The sequence below is a fragment of the Mizuhopecten yessoensis genome, unplaced genomic scaffold, assembly GCF_002113885.1.
Source record: "Mizuhopecten yessoensis strain PY_sf001 unplaced genomic scaffold, ASM211388v2 scaffold7725, whole genome shotgun sequence".
In the NCBI taxonomy this organism is placed as follows: Eukaryota; Metazoa; Mollusca; class Bivalvia; order Pectinida; family Pectinidae; genus Mizuhopecten; species Mizuhopecten yessoensis.
The window spans coordinates 1,624,904-1,643,840 of NW_018407191.1; the positions used below are offsets into that span (position 1 = coordinate 1,624,904).

At 35.3% G+C, this 18,937-nt stretch overlaps 1 protein-coding gene across 1 annotated transcript; it reads left to right on the plus strand.

The window, feature by feature from the left end:
• Window positions 1–411: 411 nt before the first annotated feature.
• LOC110454253 (obscurin-like) lies at window positions 412–18,265 on the plus strand. Its single transcript, XM_021503678.1, has 10 exons — window positions 412–572; window positions 5,879–5,935; window positions 6,441–6,728; window positions 11,597–11,896; window positions 13,059–13,322; window positions 13,814–13,875; window positions 15,371–15,565; window positions 16,382–16,510; window positions 16,873–16,978; window positions 17,768–18,265. Exons 2-10 carry the CDS (start codon window positions 5,929–5,931, stop codon window positions 18,052–18,054), a joined length of 1,638 nt encoding a protein of 545 aa, XP_021359353.1. The 5' UTR covers window positions 412–572; window positions 5,879–5,928; the 3' UTR covers window positions 18,055–18,265.
• Window positions 18,266–18,937: the final 672 nt, after the last annotated feature.

The window sequence follows — 18,937 nt, forward strand, 5'->3', positions numbered from 1 at the left end:
GATTTCAGGCCGATTATAATCTGAACGTCATTTTAGAGAAACACAACAACATTAATTAGGCTGCCTAAATTTGAATAATTTTGAAGTGTTATAAAGAATAGTTATTGCCGCTTATTTTGAAAAACTCTGTTTATTATAGCTTTAGAATACACATTTTTGAAGAAAATAGAGATACACAATGTTTCAAATAAAAACAGTGATGTTTATCATACGAATCAAACATACTTACAGGGTGTCTAATACGAGTCGCTGAATTCCCACAATGTACCTAACGTTAGGTTGATATAACGGCCATGTTGTCTATCAGATAGATGAATTGATAGCAGCATAACTAATCTGCCAACTGCGATAACAAATGACGTACAATTACAATTGTAAACAAGACTTCATATATTTAAGTGTCGACAGGTGTCCACTACTTCACCTTGTTGTCATTATGTGTCTATGTAAGTACATTGTAATTGTGGGGACCGTTTAAAAGTAGAACTCAGTTGTGAAATTATTTTAGGGCAACATATCTTCATCTGGACCTGAAAGAGAGCATACACTTCGAGTCAACGCCGTTGGCAAAGGTTTGGTTTAAATTTTCAATTATAGATTATATAATTACGCTGTCCGAAAACATAGTCAAGCCGAATTTGTTATTGCTACAGTAAAATAATCAATGTAGTTTTCCAAAATTTCCTATTGTAGTTGTATTGATAGTCTAATTCTTGCGTTGAACAGGTGATCGACAGGAAAAATAGTCTAAGTATTGGGCACTATTGTTTTGAAAATTGGTAGATCAATCAAGCTTACATGGGGATGACGTCAATAAGCTAAGACGATAATATGCTGAAATACCGTTTTAATCTATCTTGCTGATATTTAGTTTTAGGGTTTAAGTGTTTAATCTATATTCATTGCGGTCTTAGTTATAATTTGAAGTTGTGAGGTGCTCTTTCCAGTACTATAGATATTTTTACAATCATGCAGTTGGCGTATTTCCCTACTTTAAAACAAGAGGCACAGAGGGGCTGTATCGCTCAATTGGAAATGTTAGCAAAATTGAAGTTGAAATAGTTAGATGTTGGATGTTGCTGGAAGTGTACATGTATTACATGGTAAAACAGGGGTTATAATTATATGCCATTTGACAAAATCCTGTCATTCCTACAGGAAAAGGAGGATTTGAAGAATTTGCTATGTTTCCTCTATTGGACCCGCCCCTCTTCCCCATAAGGGTTAGAACTATCTTTGATACAAAATAAGGTCTCCTGTACCCAAAGATGTTTTAGACCAAATTTTGACAAAATCCCGTCATTCCTAGAGAAGAATATGGTTTTTAAAGCGATTTTTCTATTTTTCCTTTCTTGGCCCCGCCCTTCTGCCCCTAGGGGATTCAAACCCACTATTTATACAAAATTGATTTCCCTTCCCCATAGGATGCTACTGTTTAAATTTGGTCAAAATACCTTCATCCCAACGGAAAAGAGGGATATTAAAGCTATTCCTCTATATCCATTATTGGGCCCCGCCTCTCTCTGCCCCAAGGGGTTTGTTTGTTTGTTTGTTTGGGTTTAACGGCCAATCGACGGCTGTGGTCATTTAAGGCTATGGTGATTATTTTTATAAACAAACACGCGAGTAGCGAAGATAAAATCAGATAAAAATGTTCATTTTAAAAACATTCGCATTGTATGGGTAAATAATTAAAATAAAAAGGGGGTTAAAATATTAAAAGAGATAACGAATAGATGATATGCACAATGTGATATATATAACGTCAAAAGGGTAAGGTGGGTTAAAAGACATCAGAGTCTATATAATAGACCGATGTCTTTCAAATAGTTAAATAATGCCTTCGAGTCTACGGAACTGAAAAGAGTTTTCAAATCCGGGACTAAAAAGTAGTTATCACGAATGTGTTTAAAATCGGAACATTTATTAAAAAACGTTCGACAGTAAATGAAATGTCACATGCGTGGCATGGAGGTGGATCTTCTCGTTTTAAAAGGTACGAATGAGTAGGATATGAGTGCCCAGTACGGAGCCGAGCGAGGATAACTTCTCTCTACGATCTTTCCGACTGGGAATAGATGTTTTAAGTTTCGGTTGTACTTTAAAAAGTTTGTTGCTAGTCTCGTTGCCTTTAATTCCGACATGGGTCGGAATCCATAGTAAAGTTATTTAGACTTTTTTTTAAAGATACGAGATATTCAAAGAGCAAGGCTTTGCACGAGTGTGTTGTTAGGATCTCGTAATTGTAAACTCTGTAGGACAGATAGAGAGTCTAAACAAATAATTGCCTTTTAAATTGCGGTGTTCATCGATATGGTCGAGGGCCAAACCAATGGCGCATGCAGTAAAGATGGTGGCGCCGTCTGGTAGTCGATCTGAAGTGCAGGAATTAACAGTGCATTAGGCTGCTGCCACTTTCTCACCTTCTTTGGAACCATCGGTGTAAAGTTATGTATGATAAGGGTAATTCGAAATGCATTCCCGAAAGGAGGATTTGTGTTCTTCGGGCATAACACTTGATTTCCCTCGCTCATGTAATGTAAAGTTAAAATTAGGTATTTGAATGGTCCAAGGAGGAACATCAGATATGTCAAATTTAGCTTTGTCAGTCAACTTTATATTGAGTTTTTGCAGGAAAACTGAAATTCAAATACCAAAAGTCGGCAAAGGTTTTGGGTTTTGCATAAATATGTTTTGGTATTTTGGGTTATTTCCTTGGTCGAAAGCAGGATTTTTAGGGTTGCAAATTGTAATGCAAGTTTTTTCCTTCTGTCATAAAGGGATGGTTCATTCGCTTCCACGTACATGCTTTTTACAGGTGTTGTTCGAAAAGCTCCAAGTGCTGGACGTAGCCATTGGTTATGGATTGGGTTTAGCATATGCAGGTAAGAACTGCGCGCCGACCCGTATACCATAGAACCATAATACAGTTTTGTTCGAATAAGTGATCTGTATAGACGCAAAAGCATTTTACGGTCTGCTCCCCAATCATTCTGAGAAAGGACTCTTATGATGTTTAACGCCTTGGAACACGAATCCTCCAGATACTTACTATGAAAGAGAGTTTCGAATAAAAAATGAGGCCGAGAAATTTAGTCGGACAAGACATTTGATTATATCATTGATTTAAAGACCAAACAGGATGACTGATAGGATTCCACCCAGTGGAACTCCCATTTCCTGTTTAGAAACAGTTGGACCAACACGGACTTTGACGTGTCTATCTGATAGGTAATTAGATATAAAATTAGGAAGGTTTCAACGTCGTACGCCAATGTCGTGAAGACCTTTCATGATGCCATACTGCCATGTAGTAGCATAGGCCTTCTCAAGTTCAAAGAACACGACTAATGAGATGGTCACGTGTCCCACTTCTGTTTCCAAAACCACTTTGAAGAAGGGATATTATATCGTTGGCCTCAAGAAACCAAACCAGTGTTTATCATTCGTTCTAAAGTTATACATACACAACTAGTGAGAGAAATAGGACGATAGTAGTTTTGGTCAGTAGCATCCTTTCCCGCTTTTCGGATAGGTATAATTGTGGAGTTCTTCCACGAATCTGGATATTTTTCGGGAGCGTAAATTTGGTTGAATATGTAAAAACAGGCATGTAAGTGACGAGTCCGGTAAGTGCTTGAGATATTGATATGGAATATCATCAGGACCTGAAGCAGAGACCTGTGATTTTCTAAGCGAAGGTTCGCTATAACTTATTGTTTGATGATTTGAAATTTAGTCGTTCTTTTTTCTTTTTTTTTCTTTAAAGGCTGGAATTTTCGGGAGTTGTTTAAAGGGGATGAGTTTTTAGCTATGTCTTTTTGCAAATGCATCAGCAATTTCAGACTTGGACGAAACAATTTTGTTTTTATTAATGAGGTGGGAGGATGCTGACTTCTTTTATTTTCCCACTTATTTTCCGAATCATATCCCATACTTTTTTGGAGGACGTGTTTGATGATATCTTGGATACATAATCTCTCCAGCTGTTTCTTTTGATCGCCGAGCCTTTGCCCGCCAAATTTTCAAATCACTGTAGTTTGAAGCAATTGGGCAATTCAAATAGCGTCTTAGAGCAGCTTTCCGATAACAGCGTGTTTTAAAAGATTCTTCTGATAAAAGGAACTTCGTAGGTTTTGGAGCGGATTTTGGAATTGTCTTTTGGGCAATAAAAGTGAGTGTTTCAGTAAAAGGTTTGAGTCATCGAGGTTAGTAAAATATTCTGTGGTAAGCTCCTCATTACACATGTGTTGGAATTGGACCCCTTTGTCCAAAGATGCTCCAGACTAAATAAGGATAAAATCCCTTAATCCCTACGGTATAAGGATTTTAAAGGTTTTACCTCTATTTCCCCTAAAGGGCCCCGCCCCTCTGCCCCCAGGGAGACGGGACACACAGCTTTTATACAAAATTGAGTCCCCTTTATCAAAGGATATTCCAGGCGAAATTAGGATAAAATCCCTTAAATCCTACAGTAGAAGAAGGATTTTACCTTTATTATCCCTATTGTGCCCCGTCCCTTTCCCCCATGGGTGCCACACCCAACGGTTATACAAAATTGATATTTGACTGAATTTAGTAAAAATCTACTTAGCCGGTCAGGACAAATAGCGTTTTAAAGGAAACGTTGACGAGCGGACGACGGACGCTGCGCCATGGCATAAGCTCACTTGCCCTTCGTGCAGGTGAGCTAAAAACAGACACGAACTCTACCAATTTACAATAAAGTTTGACACTATATCTAACAAGATTGCTGCTACAAATCTCGATCAAATACATTGTTTGGCGATGCAAGAAAACAGCTCATATGTAAATTATGTTGAAAAGAAAAAATATCCCACCCTCAGTATTATTTCAAATTTTATACCCTCCGATGGGACGTGTCTATTCTTTCATAATACACGAATGAAAGTCATAAAGTAAATTTATAGTTTGAACCATTCTGGAATGTCAGCGTGCGCGTAACCAACAACATTTACAAGAGACGGCCGTTCTAGTGTGCCGGTCCGATCATGTTAGATGTTGTTTTTTTGCTATAGTTCGACACTATGTGCGTAAAAGACTAGTTTGAGAGAATTCCGTAGCGTAGGAAATTATTTGATGGCGAATCATTGCGCTTTTAGCAATAATGAATGGTTTTAAATGGTGTTAAACTTGCATGAGCTCCGAGACATGTGTATTGACCAACGGAAGCTAGAGCTCCATCCAGCTTACGTTTCTTTAATATCATTCTCTGGTTGAACACCCTATTTACCGAGCTCTAACTTAAACCTGGAAGCCCTATTCCCCTACAGTCCCGGTCTCTGCGCCTGTGACCCGTTTCCCACCCACGACATGAATGACCCCGGTTAATTACTTACCATTCATTGCCTGCTTTGAAGCTCAGAGATAATGTTCTTATACATATATTTTGTTTTTCTGAAAATCGAACTGATAAAACTCGGTAGACAATTCGTCGGAGGAGAGGTTCCAGATGTCAAAATGTGGACTATTATAGTTAGTTGATTTTTGATTTGATTTTAAAAGTTTTATCGATAGAATAAACGTTACTTTAATTCAAGTAACGTTATGAACTTGGGTAAATTTTTATCTTTGATCAAATAAAAATATTAAAATAACACTGGCATTGTGTACGACAGGTTCTTTTAATGCTGTAAAAACATAATGAAAAGCAGAATGAATGAAAAGTTTTGATTTTGCTAAACACAATTTCTTTCACAAAAATGTATTTAACATATGTTTGTTATAGTCTACTAAAGAATTATGCTATTTCTAAGGTATTGATGTGTTTTCTTACAAAACTTCAGTAGTGATGATCATCCTTCAACGATAACGTGCTTAAATTCCATATTTAACGGTTGTTTTCATTTTCTTGCAGGAATATAGCGTTATCTGGAGATACCCTGAACTAATGCATCATTGGACACGATGGCAGGTGCGATGCGAAATATAGCAATGATAATAACATTATATAAGTTCGTATCATTGAAAATGCCTAGTTCCATGTTAAAACATCGCAAACTAAAACAATAATACGATTTATCACATGATGTACTGTGTTATCCAGTGAATATACTCATGTCATATTTGTTTGCGTATTAGTCCATGTTATATGACCTTTCAGTCCTGTGCTTGGTTGTAAGTTTCAATATATTCAATTGTGCCGTAACCCCTAGGAAAAGTACATGACATCACTGAGTAACGCACTTGAGTCAAAGTGGCGACTTTTTACAGTTCAAGGTTGCATGAAAATTGTCGTTTTAAACGAACAAATGCCACAAATCTTGATTATGTGATAAAAAGGATCTTACACTCGTTTTCATTTCATATGACAATTATGAAACTCGTCACGATTTTTTCATTATATCTCGCCCTATATATAAACATATAATACAGTTTGTAAGAATGTATTGTAAAAAAAAATGCTTTTTCATTTTCAGGATTGTTTTGGAACCCGACTTTTTCGGCTGAACAAACAACTTATGATGTAAATGAACGGTCGACTGTTACTTTGGTATGTAAAAGTAATTCTTGGAGAGGTAAAGTAAGGTGGACTCGCGATGAAAAAACATATTCTCAAGACGACGCCAATCCAAATTACCGAATCAAATGGAACAAGAATGAGATTTCACTCACCATAAAGTGTGCCGGGGACTCCGATGCAGGGGAGTATGTCTGTGAAGTTCATTTCTCTAAAAGCTTTCAAAAGAGTGCAGCAATTACACTGAGTAAGTCAATGTTTTGATTGTTTCTATGAATGGCGATATATAAGAAATTGGATTGATATTTTACTCTTTCAGTAAAATGTTTCATTGTCAATTTAGGCACCAGTTTAAGAGGTGCTTATGTTGAAACTTGATTACTACTTTTCAATTGCATATTTTTTTCATCCAAATAAAAGATCCTATTTTAAAGGTATTTTGATAAATCAACATAAATCATCCTAACAATCATCGAATCCATTTTTTCAATGTGAGAAGTGTATGATATCTTAAAAACAAACAACTTTGTGTCATTAGAAATAAAACAATTACATGCATGCATATCATGCATTTATTCCTCCTCTATAAATTATCCGAAATTGCAAGTGCTGTTGATGTAAACAGGCAAAATTTCTTGACATCAAATTGACCTGGAAGTTAGGTCAATAAGTTTTATCTGTTTTAAGATTAATGAAGAAGCGATTATTGTCTCCATGTTTAGCACACCTGCCCGAAGGCCAAGTGAGCTTATGCCATGTCGCAGCTTTCGTCGTCCGCACGTCAATTTTTCCTTTAAAAAACCTTTAGTCCTGAAGCTTCGTGGATTTTAACTATAACTATATTTTGACTGGAGTATTCTCAGCCAAAGGGGGATTTAATTATGTATAACTTGTGCCCCCCCCCCCCCCNGATAATTTTGGAACAAAATGATGTATATCAACCATGTATATTGGTAGATAAGGTTTCAAAACTTAAGAGTTTGGTCTGAGAGTCGGGGCATTTTTTTTCTAACTTAGACATTATGGAGACCCCCAACCCTATTACCGTGTGAACAATTGCTGGACATCAACAGAGAAACACAATTATGACAAAAGAATTGACTCTGGCTCCACCCTTAAGACTTGATTTCTGAGCAACAACTTTGAAACAGTTGAAATACCCTCACCATAACAATATAATATATACCATTGCTAGGCATCAAGAGACAAACTCAATCATGATAGTTATATTGACTCTTTGGTCTGGCCCAACCCTTAGGGACTTATTGTTTGGGACATAACTTTGAAATGGCTGAGATCCCCACCCCATAACCATATAGACCCGAACACGTTCGCTGTTCCATTTTCAGCGTACCATTTGCAGATCACTTGCGTACCACTGTTCTTTTAATTCACTAGCATGCAAAAATTTAAAAAAATCGTTATTACAGTAGCAAAATGAGCCACAGGAAAAGGGTTTCCCTTAAAATTGGTAACATCGAAGTATTCACTAAAAAACCTTAATTGTACTTAACTCTTCCTAAAAACGCAGAAACTAGTATCGAGTGTGACTTACAGCTTCACAACGCTCCGCATGCCCCGAATGAGATCGCGTATCTGGTTTTGTGGGATAGCGTTCCACTCAGCTACCAAAGCTGTTTCTATCTCCTGGAGCGTTCTTGGCTGAACATTTCTGGCAGAGAGAGATGTCTGCAGCATGTCCCACATATGCTCGATGTGATTTAAATCCGACGAGATGGCTGGCCAATCCATTTGTTGAATAGTCCCTTGCTATAGATACTGCTCAGTCATCCTTGCTCTATATGGCCTAGCATTAACGTCCATAAGGATGAAGTTAGGGCCGATAGCGCCAGCGTACGGTCTGACATAGGTATCAAGGATTTCATCGCAGTAAATCCGGGCCGTAACGGTACCAGTATGAAAGACATCGATGTCAGTTTTCCCATGAAGGCTTATGCCTCCCAACACCATCACTGAACCTCCGCAATATCGGTCATGTTCCACAACGTTTCCTGCCTGGAACCTCTTCCCGTGTCTCCGTACTCTAACACGCCTGTTGGTGAAGTCGAGACAGTATCTGACTCGTCAGTTAAAAGAACCGATTCCTATTCCTTGTTTGTTTATTTGTTTGTTTGTTTGGGGTTAACGGCCCATCGACGGCTGTGGTTATTTAGGGCCATGATTTTTTATTTTATTTTATTTTTTTAAACAAACATGTGAGTAGCGAAGATAAAATCAGATAAAAAGGTTCATTTTAAAAGCATTCGCATTGTATTTGTAGATAATTAAAAAAGGGGGGTTAAAATAAATGATAAGGACTATGTGATATATATAACGTCAACAAGGGTAAGGTTGGTTGAAAGAATCAGAGTCTATAGAATAGACCGATGTCTTTCAAATAGTTAAAAAATGCCTTCGAGTCCACGGAACTGAAAAGAGTTTTCGTATTCGGGACTTGAAGGATTTGAAAGTAGTTATCACGAATGTGTTTAAAATCGGAAATTCTATTAAAAATGTTCAACTGTAAATGGAGTGTCACATGCGTGGCATGAAGGTGGATCTTCTCGTTTTAAAAGGTACTAACGAATAGGATATGTGTGCCCAGTACGGAGGGCGATCTGTCCGACTGGGAATAGTTTTAAGTTTCGGTTATACTTTAATAAGTTTGTTGCTGGTCTCGAGAGACCAGCGTCGCTGCTAATCGTTTTGAATGCCTGTACGAATAATAGGTTTTAAATCTGTATGTGGTAGTTTGATATTTGTTTGTTGGAGATTTAATGCATTTTTTGTTTCCCTGTCAACAAATCGTTGCCTTTAATTCCCACATTGCTCGACAGAATTGAGACTCGTCAGTAAAAAGAACTGATTCGCATTCCTTACGAGTCCAAATGCTGTGAGCTTGGGCCCAATCTAATCGATCCCTTACATGGCGGGCAGTTAAGGATACTCGTATTGCTGTTCTACGTGACCTTGAATCAGCATCATAAAGACGGTTCGTAATTGTCTGAGTGGCTACCCGGGTACCAGAAGCATTTACGAAGTCATTTCGTAAAGCTGTGGCAGTCTGGAACTTGTGATGCCGTGCCTGTATGAGCAAAAAGCGGTCTTGGCGCTTTGTTGTAGTCCTATAACAATCTCCAGCATGACGTCTGGAAGTGTTTCCATTAGTTTGGAAACGATTACACATTCGTGCCAACACATTTGCGACACCTCAAGGTATGTTGTAATATGACGTTCAGACATGGTAGCTTGCAGCATTTTGATGCCCCTATTCATTTCACCGTCATTTAACCGTTGTCTGGTTCGTCTTGGTGCCATATTAAAACGAAAACACGCAAAGAATATTCATCATGTTGATTTTTTTAACAATTTCAACAAAGCCTTGCCTAGCCTAGCTTAGCTTCAAAAAGGGGTGTACGCGTGGAAAAGCGTGCACGCACTTTTATGGTTAACTGAACACACCCTCACAGAGCGACTTGATTTGTTTTCTTCAAAATATAGCCGATCCTTAGCAAAATGTGAGTAGTATATAATATGCATGCAACTCTTATTTCTTAATCGATGCTTTAACATTTCAATAGTATTGTAGTTGTTCATCCTCTTTATAAAGGCAATTATAACGAACCTGATTAAAATAATTGATGTCATATTTGCTGCAATAATAAGAAAATATGAACATGGGCGTGTTATTCCACTTTTGTTTTAGCAGGCATTCTGATAAATGTGTATAGCTCATAGGAAGGTAGGATAAGATGACTTAGAATAAGACTAGCTGCATCAAGGATAGGATAGGCGAAGAGGTTGCCTATGTCTTATACGGGAAGAGGTCCGATAACTATGTAAACAAATACGTTCACGTTATCATACTTTTTGAATTGAAGACACTTAATTTCTTAATTAACTACAAAACAGGTATGGAGTTAAATATTTCATGTTAATAATAAATACAAATGTTAAAAATCAGCAAACAACGGAATTAGCAACAGTTAGGTCAGTTCTAGAAACCTCTTATTTCGTTAAATGCGATTAATCTTTCTTTTTTCATTTGTAAATATCCTTTTGTAAGAACCTATCGCTTTACGTAAGCCAAATTATAGAAACACAAATACGAACCTCATCCATGGAAATTAATCATTCATTTTAATATACTATTTATCAGCATTTTAACCACTACTGGCAATAGGAATTTAACACCGGATTATTCGTGATGACACCATACTTTACACAACTATGACATTAGTATAAAGAACATATATCAAAATTCAGTTAACTAAAATATATGATATTTGCGTATTTTCAGTTATATTACATTTTTCGCTCATAAAAATAGTATCGAGCAAGTGTTACTATTGAAACAACATAGCATTAAATGTATTGGGCAAGCAGCGGTTCAGGTGTTATACCATATATTTCTTGAGGTCGGTGTCAGACGTACATGTTTACCTGTAGATACACTTGTGATCCGATTATATCTAATTGTGCGAGTAAACATTTACTTGGTACTAATTTGAACTATATGCTGACTTTTGTTAAGCTGACTACAATTTTGATGATATGAGTTTTGAACTATGTAATATGATATTTACAGTCTATTTAAGTGGCACAGCCTTGCAAGGCAAACATCATAATGTACGTTGGTGCATCATGTTTTGTTTGCTTACAAATCTTTGTCATTTATATCAATTGTTTTGCATTTCGTAGTTCGGTGCTTAAAGAAACATTACATAGGATGATATGGGCTCATTACTGCGCTGAACGAGGGTTTATTTTCAAACAAAATTTCCCGTTATTTATGTAGGAACCTTCTATGTGTCTTTTCATTTCAAAGGCCATAAAATGTGTAACGTCATCATAAATTTGACATGACCAGTTCAATAAATTGTTTTGAATTCTCAAACGGCTTTTGTTTACTTGAGGCGTTCGCATTTGACATGACCAGTTCAATTTTTTCAATGATCTTTCGAAAACCTCAACCTTATATGATTTTATAAATATGCATCCAATCCGTTCATAAACTTTTAATACAAGAAATACGAACATCAGTAATATAGAGAAATGAAGAACATATTCATCGCTACATAAATGAGGGGTTTTTGTTTCGTTTTCTTTTTTCAGATGTGTGGAATATTCTCCGTTATCCAGAGGAGAGGCAAACAGCGCAGGTAGGCGGGTCGATAACACTTCGTTGTGAGGTTGAACACCCAAATACCGAGTTGTTAAAACACACATACTGGACGCACAACTCAAAAGAGATAAACAAGAACGACGTACGATACGATGCAACACTGCTGCCCTCTCCCAGTCTGAAAATACACAAAGTGAACGACGATGATGCTGGGAGTTATGAATTCAGAGTCAAAGGATCAGCTTACATGTACGCATCTCATTCAAATTCAAGAAGATGTGTTTGTTTAGGTAAAATGTTCATTTCAACCCTACATTTGTTTTGCACAATAACGATCTTAATTGAGTAGTAGCACAGTTCCTTATATACACACTTTTTTATTATTTGATTTTAATCAGTACTCCTCTAAATTTTGAAGTTGCGTAAAGGCTTAGTTTGTTTTGAACACAAACAGGAATTAAAAACGTCATGATTAATTTTATCACTAGGAATATCAAACATATCTTTAATTGTATAATAACTAAAAACACGTATATTTGATATGTATGTCAAACAAAAACAAGGTATGTTTTCGGAAGCATAGACCTACATTTTCCAGCGGTCTAATGACAGAAAAATGCGTGAAAAGTTAGCAATTAATCGAAAATTAAAAACGTGTTTTCCATTCATCAACAGATTTTAATGGAAACATATTAAATGTTCAACATATTCATTATTTCGGTTTTTGCTTATTTATGGTTTAAAGTTAAAATCAAATTTTCAGCAACGTATTATTTGAAAAGTGGTACCTTCCGAATTTGGAGAACTTAAAATTTTAAACATCCTTCGTAGAACCATACAGAATACAGTCGTAATGGGAATGTTTCTTTTAAATAATTAAAGTAATTGTTCATTATTTGTAATGTACTACATACCTATGAAATATATATCCTATCAGAAACTTGTCTGCTTTATTCATGCTGCCAAATCTCATAACAAATTCAAAGAACACATTCGTTCTCTAAGTGCTAGATATATTCTAGGATATATGACACAGTTTATAACTTACTCTGAGGAAGAAATCGCGAGAATGATTTTTATTTCTGGTTGACCATAAAACGTATTACATATGCAGGAAATACTCAATTTCTAGCTGATTACATTTTTTAATTAAAAGGGGATAGTAAATTAAATTTGCTTCCATTTACGTTGTAATCAAGAAATACTGTTGCATGGAAAACAAGTACAGACAAATAGTATTTTATTGGATATTCCATCACAGGACTAAACGAATAAGGGCATTATAAAAAGGTTAAACATTTTACTGTGTTAAAATATAACAAGCCGACCTTTGTTTCTCGCCATTTCTGCTACTTGTTTTTGAGCCTAAGATAATGAATTCATTAGTTTTGCTGTATAAAACAGCTACTGATAGTAGCTTTTTGTAATTAAACCACTTATGTTGAGTTGTAGAAGTTCATCCAAAAGTCATTCCCTTAGAGAACAAATATGTTGCACACCTGCACAAAAAAATCACATTGGATTGTGAAACGTACGGAGCAGACAGCTGCATGTGGAAACATAATGCCGATGTAATATCTACTGGTAACCGATATAAAATCAACGATGACATGTCACTCACGATATCACCAGTAAGGCAGTCTGATGAAGGACGATATGTGTGCGAGGTAACAAACAGGGCGGGGATAAGTGCGACTAGCGAGGAAATAGAACTTTGTAAGTATTTTTTTGTGCTGAATAATATCGTACATATACCACTTCCAAAACGGCAACTGTGCATTAGGAACCTTTTCTCTGATATGACTACACCTGACAGATTAATGATTTCTAAAAAAGACACATGTATCTTGTATAAATTTCTTTTGACATGTTTTGACGGTTATGATTCTTTTTCAAATGTCAACACTCATATATAAAGAAAAAGTGTTGTTTCTTTTCCATGTCTACAAAAAAGAAAGAATATGCAGTATTATATTTGTATCTATAAATTTTGGAAAAAAGTAGATTCCGCAGACTTCATCCTTTTCAATATATGAAAAAAACTGAAATTTGTTCTCTGTTTGATCAGTTAAAATCGAAAATGTACCAGATAGAAAATTTAATCCAGATCTCCGAACACGAAACGGTTTCTTTTATAGTCTGAGCTATCTTATCATATCGAAAACCAACTTCAGAAACTAAAGTGTTGCTCAATTGTTTATTTCTAGGTACGATGCCTTCGGACTACTCAAAGCTGCCTTCAGAATACTCCCAATTGTCAGAAACGCAGGTAATATTTTCCACAATATTCTTTCACTAGATGCAGTTATTATGACAATACATGTGACATCAAAGGCTTAATCAAAGGAATATTAGTCAATTTCTCCTCTGGGTAACTATGGAAAGTCTTTTTTTCTCATTGCACGTTTTCTTGAGTGTCTATGTGTATATTCAAGTTGCTCATACTTTCCCTTAGTTTTATATATTTTGAGTTCAAATTACAATTTTGTAGTCACCTCAGGATTTTCTTTGTTTTATTAGCATGACTGTTACATACTTGTTGTTTATTTTGTATACATATAATTTGCCAAAAATAGATATAAATAAGTATAAGCAAAGAAGTTTTGTCAAATTTTCAAAGCCATCCGCCTCAATCAGCCATTTTCAAAGACAGAAACATGAACAATCACATATCACAACTATTACTAGGAGATGAACAGTTACTACGAAGCAATACCACGACTTTAATATATAAACAAAACTAGAAAATGAATGCCACCACCGTCATGTGAAACTAGTTTCAGTGTTAATAATGTTCTATAAATAGTTATAACGACTTTGATCTTCACACCCTGAATATGTATATAGCTTCGAACACTGTAACACAAACATGTCTGAGGTATTTTCTTTCTTAATCTTTGTATACATTTTATGGCGGGGCATAAAAACAGCTATCACTTATGAAATATGATGATATTATCGCACATTACCTCGGTTACCTTGCAGACATGTTTTCACGTCGTGTTACACAAACAACTATTATTATTGATTTTCTTCCCATCATTATTCATATTTTTGACACTAATTCACGATTTTATTTTGATAATAATAACAATTATAATACTTCGAGATTTTTATATACCGTTTTATCACAACCTAGTTCGAAGGTCGTCTCAAAGCGGTTCACCAATTATTATCCATAGTTATAGGGCTTTAAAGGGCAAGCAGGCAATATCTTCCTCACCTCACTGAGCATACAACCGGTGCTGCCATTTCGGCGCTCACAGTTAGCATTCAAAAGTTCAAGCGGAGTAAAGTATCTTGTTCAAAGATACAACACAGTATCGTGACGTGACGCGAACCCGCAACCCTTCGGTCACGAGCCCAGCGTCGTACTACTAGACTACCGGTTTTACATCTTTGCCTTTATACATATGTGCATATCTATTTAAGTAATACGCATTCAACGAACATTTGTTCTTCGGATTCAGTACCGGTATTTGCTCATACTGTCATTATAACTTATGAGATATATAATCGACTTTTTTAATGTGTATCATTCATCGTTATATATATATTTATATATTTAAATTTACTGAGTTAACCTGAACAAACAAATTTGTATAAATATTAAGCAAAAAAAACTTTAAAATTATGTTTCTTGTGTTAAGAGTATAATTTTATTTCTTCGCAAAAGGGATGGACGTTTATACCATAATTGTTGTTCGTTGATGGCATAGTACAATAATAATAATAAGCTATTTGATAACTATTTTTTTACATAGTTAAAGACAAATGAAATGGAAAAAATAAATATCTTGATGAAGGAAATTCCTGATAACAAGACCGCCTGTATTTATTTCATTGGACGTTATGGTGCTGGCAAATCAAGCGCTATTAGCTCATTTCACAGTGTCAATCGAGGAAGGATTACAACAATTGCTCTCCCAGGAGGAGGAGATAGTTCATTTACGAGAGAGGTACTATACTACTAATTGACAAGCTGAAAGTTCCACATTGATAAAAAAAAATAAAAATCATACAACTTTACTAAATGTTAAAATTCAAGCAGTAGTAATACATGTACATGTGCGATTGTAGATAACATATTGCATATATCACGAGTATAATGTGCAGATTTAAAGGCATGTGAATATCTGCGCAATAAACATATGTTTGTGATTCTTGATGAATACATTTGTTAAATGCTATTTTTACATACGTATATATTCAAACAATATAATAATGTTCAACGGTATTCCTGAATGATGAATAACAAATAAAAATATGTAGATGAATAATTTAGGCACATATTTTATTGTAGATACACGTGTATCCATATGAATTATGCCGAAAAAAGGAGAAATTAGAACATACATTTAGACTGATTGTGCACAATGATTGTGATTGCGCATCATAACACCATGATATTAATTCCAGATAACTTGATTTGGTCCATGTTTTGTTATTTGTTAATTGTTTGCTTCTGCATATGTCTCATCTTTTTCTATAGCAGTAAAATCAGCATCGTGAGTTTTAGAAGATTGGTAATTCTTAGGTTATAAATTAGAGGTTTTTTTTTGCCTTTTGTTATGCGAGAAAACTAAATTCAACCGCTTAATTAGTATATATACAATTATGACTTGTCTACTTCTGTAAAATGGGTGTGTAAACTTGACTTTTCATGTAGTATCTCTAAATTCCATCAAAATATCTTACTAACAAATAATAAAATTGATCTTTTACGTCGATTTCGTATCCTTTTATAACCTCGTTATTTAAATTTCACTTCAAAGGTGTCCTGTACTGAAATATTCGGAGGGAAGGTTAAGCTTTACGACTTACCTGGTTATGAGGGAACCAGACAATTTGATGGTAAACAGTTCAGTTGCATATCAGATGACACAACAAAAGCCAATTCAGAGGTAACTAATTTCATTCTTTGTAAATTTCATACTTCACAGAAATGTTACCCTTTCAAATTGTTAAAATCATATTTGTCACTACAGTATTTGCCACGCAGTTGCTACTGGATCTTTGAACGTTGTCAGGAACAATAGTGTTGGCCAACATTATCGCAATTATACTTTATTTTGTAATAAAAAGCTTAAGACTTGCTTATATCGTGTCCCAAAACGTTAAAAGAACATTAAACAATAGCTCGTGACCCAAAAATAACGTAAACCTAAACTTGTGGCAGTTTAAATTTGATACTCACTGAGAGCAGTCCATTCACTCTACTGGTATCGTCGTATATCTTATATTCCCTTTTTCACTTTTCTGTCAGGGCGATCCACCGAAGTGTATTGTCTATGTCAAGGACTGTTCAAATCAGCTAACAGAAGAAGAGCTTGAAATCATGAAGCAGGTCCATGACTATGTCAAACCAAGAGGTATGTAATATTTTTCTCTAGCCAATAAAGACATCCGGTTCATTCGTAACTCTGTGGCCGTCATTAAAACACAGGTTAAAACAATTATCTTAAACCTTTTATCATTGTGTCATTAACGAGTAGGATGTTCTGTCAAACTTAATGGAAAATAAAAAAGTATTAAAGGTATTTTCAACCAATCATGACGAAAGAAAAAAGACGATTCATGCAAATGACATTTCGCTCTCTGCTTGGTCATCCAACATGACTGTCGTTGCCTCTGATTGGCCAAAATTAAGATATTGACCGATTTCGCTCAAATTTGATATGTACAACATGTGCTTTATTGTATTGCAAACACTCCTGCAGCTTCTGATTTCTGATGGTTGAAATAGTCGTCATTTACTGGCCTCTGATTCGTTAACATATTGACCTTTTTTATATAAAGTTCGGAAGTAGGTGTATAATTGTATTGCAAACAATACTACAGCTTATTTTGTTTTCTGGTTGGACAAGATGACTTCCATTCCCAGGCTTCTGATTGGTCGAAATTTAGATATTCGTCGATTTTAATTAGATTTTGTTTGAAGGTATATTATGCCATTGCGAACAAAAAAGTGACTTCTGTTGGCTTCATTTACGACTGAAGGTGATTTTTTGAGGATTTTGTTACAACCGCCGCTATAGTTATCACTTTTTAAATGTTATCATACCAATACTAAACCAATATCATGTTATGTTGGTAAGATTTGTTAGCGTTTACCATTGTGAACTGTTGTCATAGATTTCTTGACACTTTTATTTCCTCAGATAATCTTCAAATGGTGACCTTGCTGACCAAGATAGATAGGGCAAGTCAAAACGCGAAAACGATACCAGAAATGTTGATCAGCCAGGAATTATGCACAGCAGTAGAACAGATCAGTGGAAACGTTCAATTACCAGTGAACTGCATCTTTGCGATGAAAAACTATCATAGAGAAATGGACAGTGATCCTGCGATAGGCTGGCTCATTCTTTATACATTTCGCAGTCTCTTGGATAGGCTGCTTGATATTCATGAACGCCTCAGGCTAGAGAAAGTTGTTCATACATAAACCGCAAACGGGAAAAGCAATAACATGCAACTGAGCTGTTAAAACTTTAAAAACTTTAATCATAACAAAAATGATATCCTTTTAATTTAAATGTGCTTGTTACATATTCAGCCAATTTTTTTTTGAAAATGCGTTTATTCATTTCCTAGATATGCAATTTCATGTATTATGTGAAATTCGGAAGTGTTGATTATTCGTTTCAATTACATGTGTATATATATTTTGTACGTACTTTATTACATGTATAAATTATGTGATAATAATTGATATTTCAGTAAAAATATGGACTTTGATTTATTTGATAAGCGTAACTTTTCCACATATTTAATGTTGTTTTCATTTATTTTTTTCTGATATAGTGTTATATAAAAATTGACCTAACGTAATACACAATTTGAAGCACAACCGAAGTAATTGACGAGATGTGTAAACTCGACTTAAATATTACGTCGTAAATCAAATTTAATATCGTGTATCATAATACAACTATTCGTACCATTTTAGTTGCATAAATAAAAAAAAGACTCAAAAAATCTCATTTGGTCGAATTGGATATGGTAACAAAGGTGGGGGAAGGGGCTGGAGGGTTAGCCTATAGAAATTATCATCATCAGCTTTATCAGGTAATAGTACTTATTAAGATTGTATTATATTTTGTTGCATCTTTAAAAAATAAATAAAGTTTTAATAGCCAATTAATGATTTGACAGTGCCCCATTATCAAACAATACGAAATATTGCCTTGGTGATTATAAAGGTGGAGTATAAAATGTTCTGGGGTGGGTGTTGCGGTATCTGTGCTGTAGCATTCAAGTGAGGTGGCACTATTAATGATACCGTGTGAAGCATGGTCCCACTACAGAGAGAACACAATACATCTCCA